This window comes from Adiantum capillus-veneris, chromosome 20 (assembly GCF_014529385.1).
Source record: "Adiantum capillus-veneris isolate H3 chromosome 20, ASM1452938v2, whole genome shotgun sequence".
NCBI lineage: Eukaryota > Viridiplantae > Streptophyta > Polypodiopsida > Polypodiales > Pteridaceae > Adiantum > Adiantum capillus-veneris.
Genome location: NC_140950.1, coordinates 142,721,059 through 142,727,058, shown reverse-complemented (window position 1 = coordinate 142,727,058; position 6,000 = coordinate 142,721,059). Strand labels below are relative to the sequence as shown.

The window sequence follows — 6,000 nt, the reverse complement described above, 5'->3', positions numbered from 1 at the left end:
GACGATCATAAAATCTATATATCTATCTCTTCCTCTTGCCCTCTCTTTCTCTCCCCTCTCCCTGTTTCTCTCTCTCTCTCTCTCTCCACATTTTCTATGTCTCTCTCATACACCCTCACACAAGGCAAGCTTGGTACAAAGAAAGCAAATAGGACACTTGTCAAGCTCCTCTTCATGTTGCCCTCATGGTGTGCCTAAAGTCTATTGGTTGACCTCCCAAGGGGTCCAATGATAACTTAGTTAGTTTAATTAATTGTTTATGCATTTATTAAGTCCTCTCTCTCAAAGGGGAAAGGGGACACTTGTCCCAAGGCTACCCTTGTTGCTTGACATGCACTAAGCATGTGATTGGCGAGGCTTGAGGAGGTCCAATCAAGTGCAAACTAGAGCTAGAAGAAAAAGTCAAATTGCAGTCTCAGACAAAAAAAAAGCAAATATTATCAACAGGCTTGGAATTGCACTTTTTTGAAATTTCGATGTCATTGAGGTTTTTAAAGGGATCACAAGCACTTTTGGCAAAAAAACACAGATTTTCATCCATCAATCACAAAAGAGGTAATAATCTCTTTTTTTGAGTCTTTACCTTATGGTTTATGACATGATGGGTTCTATTATGTGTATTAGAATGTAAACTTTTTTTTTTGGGGGAGACATGTTACATCCTTTTTGATGATGGGACCACAGAGACTAGTGGCATACGTAGTTAGAATATGTGAGCACACCAAGTGCCCATAGCTTGGGGTGGAGCCCATTCATAGGTGTGTTGGCCACTCAAGATCTCTAGGAGGTTGTAGATGGCGACATGGTTGTGTGGCTTGGTACACCACATGCTTGGATGATGACCACAACAAAGTGTAGACGATCAAGGTTGTATACACGGAACTCCTATGGTTGGGTGGGTAGACATTGCTAGTGCTCCTCTATTGAGAGCTCTACGTAGAGGTTAGGGGAAGTGCCAACAATACATCTATATTTTCGTGTGTGTATACTGCATGGAGATGGATTGCATTGTTTCTTATATTTATATGCTTTAAGAATAGGCAAATGCTTTATGTAGGAGTATGTGTAATACTAGGAGAACATGTAGGTATGAGCATGTATGTGTGTAGTACAAGGGAGAGGACAATTGGATAGGCAGGCTACATTTTATATAATTACTTAGAGTTCTTTGTTGTTTAAATACCGATTTGGGCCTTAGGAGGGTTCACCGTTCAATATCCCCTATATAACGCGCGTTTGCGGGGTATAAAATGTCTAAATGAATAAAAGGATCCCTTATTTTAAGATTTTTTTTTTCAAAATTGAATATAAAACCCCCTTATTTTAATGTATCTCTGTTAAATTGCTGCATTTTAAAACTCCTCCTTTTGAACTCACGTTATACATTAACATAGTTACAAAGTGCACCCCCCGAGATTTGGAGGGTGTTCTACTGGCACCTTGGCTCTCCTTGGCACTAATGACACCCCTAATTCAATGGGGATAGATGGCCAAAGAGCACAAGTGATTTTGGGCTAAATGCTTCCCACAACGCGGGGTGGGGATCTTTGGGCCTAATAGGGCTTGAGCCCATTGCATTCCAATTCAGAGGTGAAGGCTCTATCAGAACTTGGCATGAATATTTTGTTAAGGCAAATGTGTTGTAACTCAAACTCAAACTTCACAAGGTTCAAACTATATTTGCATGGTCACACACATTCCCACTAATGCACACATTGGCTACACCTATTCACATAAAGCAGGTTGACACACGATTGACATAGAAAATTTGATAGGGGAAAGATGGTGGATTCTTTACGTTCTTTGAGTCATTGATATGTATCGAGCATTGGGTACCATTTTACGTAATTCTTTTTGCTTTATCTAAGTCACTATGGGCATCCATTAAGAGGCTATTGTCTTTAAAATTAATTTGAGGCTCCACCTATCATAGATGACCTTTTTTGATTAGTTTTTTTTGTAGTTTATGGCCCCTCTCCATGGGATCATCAAGTGTCTCCTACGCTCAATCTTTAGGTGCCAATTTCTGCAGTAGAGTGAGATAACTTTGAGTGTGTGCATAGCTTGAATGCATATATCCATAACGGGTAATTATGACTCACGTGACCATACCCTTAGACATCTAACCCCCTCCTCTCTAATAAAGTGACATCATCATTTATTTTGAATTTTCACTGATGGCAGACTTGGAAGCTCACTCACAGTTCGCGCTGTTCATGTTCCACGGTCTGCCTGCTTCTGCTCAACCCGAGGACGTGAATCGCCTCACGTTGGCTTACTTCCTCATTTCCTCGTTGGATCTTCTGCACGCGCTTTCGCGTGTAAATCCCACCCCCTCTTCCCGTGCTGCTTCTTTCCTGCTTGGTTTCATCTCACATGTCGCTGAATGCTCGCACGCAGATAGATGCTACGCAGGTTATCGATTGGGTGTACGGACATCAAGTGCTTCCTGCACCGAGCTTGCATGACTCGGGTAGCTTATTGTGTGTGTGTGTGTGTGTGTGAGAGAGAGAGAGAGAGAGAGAGAGAGAGAGAGAGAGAGAGAGATAGAGATTCCTTTTGTGTAGGCAATTGTTTCCTGGGGTTTCGAGGATCTTTATCCGTGGGAGTGCAGTTCAGGCCTTTGGGGGTAAGCACTTCAACATACTGTTATACTGAAGACCGATCCCTAAAAATGATCTCTTCCAGGCTAGTGCTCTTCTGCACGATGGAGGTCACCTTGCAAGCACCTACTCGGCCCTTGCTATTCTGACCATCCTAGGAGATGATCTTTGTCGCGTACAGAAGCATGCACTACTTGGTTCAATGAAGAAGCTTCAACAGCAAGATGGAAGGTTGTTTTGACAGTAGATCTTTTTAGAACATGTCAAGACTATATGGACTGCAAGTCTTGTCGTGATGAAAACTTTGGCTTCTGTCAGTGCTGCTGATGGGTTTGATATATGTGATTTCAGCTTTACATCGGTGCATATGGGGACAGAAACAGATTTGAGATTTGTCTATTGTGCAGGTATTTATGCCAGTCTCCTCTATAATTTCTAGTTTGTCGCATATGCTTTTAACACGGGAGTGTTGGTGCCACAAATTCAGACAGCACAAATTAAAGTGTCACACACACCATGAAGATTGTGTAGAGGCTGTGGTGAAGTGTGAGTGTGTGTGAGTGTGAGCGTAAGAGAAAAGGCAAAAGAGATGTGAGCAACTGTGCAACTCAGAACCATAATAAACGACTACCATTACTAGGCCCGTATATAGGGGAGTAGGGTTGGGTACGACAAACATCCAAAAATAAAAATGTTGGGTAAAACCTAAAAACCCCATAAAATGAGTACAAATGGGAAAACCAACCTTGGTCCCAAAATGACCTCTCAGACCAAATTAGAAATGTCCGGTCATGCAGCATACATGCAATGCAGTGGGTAGCCAACCTAGGAAAACCACTAGCTGTACCAAAAGACTAAAAGTGTCAAAATGTGAAGTAGTAGGGGATGAATAACTCTTAACACTCCCTCTTGCCTGCTACTGAGATGCTGTAGCGTCGTGTAATGTGCAGCAGAAGTGATTGATGGTGAATGCTTAGGATGAGTGCTTACTGCATACTCAAGGTTCCTTGTACCTCATGAGAGATGTGCAAAGACTACATAGAAAAGAGAGAATGATACTGTGAGTGAAGGTTGAGAGAGAGAGAGAGAGAGAGAGAGAGAGAGAGAGAGAGGACTAACACCAGAGGGGGTCCCAAACCTCCCTCCAAGGGCCCCCCTCTCTATCGCTAGAGAGGTATTTGCTTTAGATTGCACAAATGCTCATACAATGGTCCTAGATGTTGATGGGATCTTGCTACGGATGCTTGGATCTAAGAGTCTAAGGGCTGGAAATGCAAAACGCTAGGGATTTTGACGAGGCTATGGCCGACGTCGAGAAAGGCTGAAAACTGAAAAAATGATGGCTTAAATCTGAAAACGTTGGTGTGATTGGCGGATTTGCGGTGATACGGCGAGGATATGGCTGAAAATTGTTAACGCTAGGGCTGATGTAGCATTGCGGGCTGAATTTGGTATGATAGGCTGATGCTAGGCAAAAACGCTAGGGAATTGTGGATGTTGATGGAAAATGCCATGAATGCTGAGGTGTTGCGGGTACTTGGTGCTTGTATTGAGGATATTGGCTTATGCTTGAGAAGTGACCCCTAGGGTCACTTATATATGGGATTAAAGCTGGGATGAGGGCAATGCCAAAAAAATCCCACAATTTCTAAAACTATCACTTATTAATGAGTTAATAAACTCACTTATAAGAGGTGCTTCACATGCAAATAAATACCTAGGATGGGTACTAATGCAACTGTTTCGGAACACCACCCAATGCCTACACGTAGCAGACACTGGCTACGCTCATGTGCAATCAAAGGGTATGCAACTAATCTAAAGTCTCTGGACATGCAGGTCTTGCGTACAGGCTCACAAGGGTGCGAGAACACTTCCTAGATTGTCCTAAATCCTAGAAATAGGAGTTAGCTTGTCCACATGCACATAGGGTTAAATGCGCATGTGACATGTCGAGACGAATCTCGCACTTGACGAGTTATGTTACTTTAGGCGAACAGGCGTTGGGCCTCTGGCCTTGTGAACGCGAGAGAGAGAACGACCAAAATAAATACATTGACAAAGAATTCTACACTTTAAAACCCTAAAACATTGTGCTTTTATTTAACAACACTTGTGCAATTCTATTCAATTTACGCTACAAGGTTAATCGAGCTTGCTCGAGTTTCTTCCTCTCGGAATCCCTACACCGAATTACATCTCATGCATATGTCGATTCTGACTATCTCTTCCCTTTCTTAATCCTTCTTCGGCTCTGAGTTATTGATCTAATTTCTCTTCTCCATGCACATCCCTTCATGAATTTCCCTGAGCACTAGATGCTCTTTGCCCCCAACTTTGAGTTCTTGCTCTTCTTTCCCTTCTCAATGCCCACAATATGCCTACCATCCCCTCGCTATATAACACCGAGCTTTCAACCCTATTAGGTCGCCATCGAAAAGCATAAGCTTTTGGTTATAACATTTCTCATGTGGAAATCTTGTCTTGATGACGTGGCAGCCGAAACCTTCACCTGTGCGATATCCTTTGCTTTTGGTGCTGTAATTGATCGCCTAGGCTTGCGGATGCTTTTTCCCTTCTGGCTCGTCGTCTCTTGGCCTCTCCTCTAGTTTCCATGAATGTAGAGGTTTGTAGTGCATGCACCTTGTGCATATAACCAATGATAATGAGTGCTTGTCGATGTAGTCATATGCAATGAACACAAGCCGAGATACTAGCCTCAATTGCTATTGAGTAGAAGATCACAACTATGGGTAACTCTTGCAACAATGTCAACAAGAGAATTTTCAATAAAATTCATTGGAAACAAATAAGATCTTACTTTGTCTTAAAGAAGCGTGTGGACATCACATTATTGTCGTCGACATCGTTGGCAAGTCCATTGCATCTAGACCATTGTACCAGATTTGTGCAATCAATAGCATAGACCTCTCTCGCCATAGAGAGGGGGGCCCTTGGAGGAGGGTTTGACAACCGTCTGGTGTCGTATTCTTCTCTCTTCTCTCTCTTCTCTCTCTCCCTCTCTGTCTCAACACCTTCATTCATAGTGTTATTCGCTTTGTTTGTGATCATTGTAGCACGGATAATGTGTCGTGCTCTCTACAATGGGTGGTCCTCAGTGCAATGTGCGTGACAATCTCACTCAAACAACTGAACAGAAAGGAAACAATAGACATCAACAGAGCTCACAAAGACACAACAGCAGACCAGAACATATGACTCGACTATCTCAAAGACTGATACAGACTCTGGCGTGGCAGCACACTCAGCTCCATCCCAGGACTCACAGGTACAATGGGGGTGTCGAGGTTCAGCTGTGCAGGGATGGTGAAGATGTGCTCTGTGTAAAAACCCACTCTAGATGACTACGTACAAGATAATCCTACCAAACTCTACT

At 42.9% G+C, this 6,000-nt stretch overlaps 1 protein-coding gene across 2 annotated transcripts in view; it reads left to right on the top strand.

Annotated features, from left to right (window-relative positions):
- The first annotated feature begins 2,153 nt into the window (after positions 1–2,153).
- PGGT-I (Prenyltransferase family protein) overlaps positions 2,154–6,000 on the top strand; it is an 88,023-nt gene continuing 84,176 nt past the window's right edge. For both annotated transcript variants that reach the window (XM_086492939.1, XM_086492938.1), the window contains exons 1-5: positions 2,154–2,321; positions 2,401–2,473; positions 2,568–2,629; positions 2,689–2,834; positions 2,955–3,010. In XM_086492939.1, the coding sequence (XP_086349065.1) occupies positions 2,178–2,321; positions 2,401–2,473; positions 2,568–2,629; positions 2,689–2,834; positions 2,955–3,010 (481 nt within the window). In that variant the 5' untranslated portion in view covers positions 2,154–2,177. The remainder of the gene's footprint in view (positions 2,322–2,400; positions 2,474–2,567; positions 2,630–2,688; positions 2,835–2,954; positions 3,011–6,000) is intronic.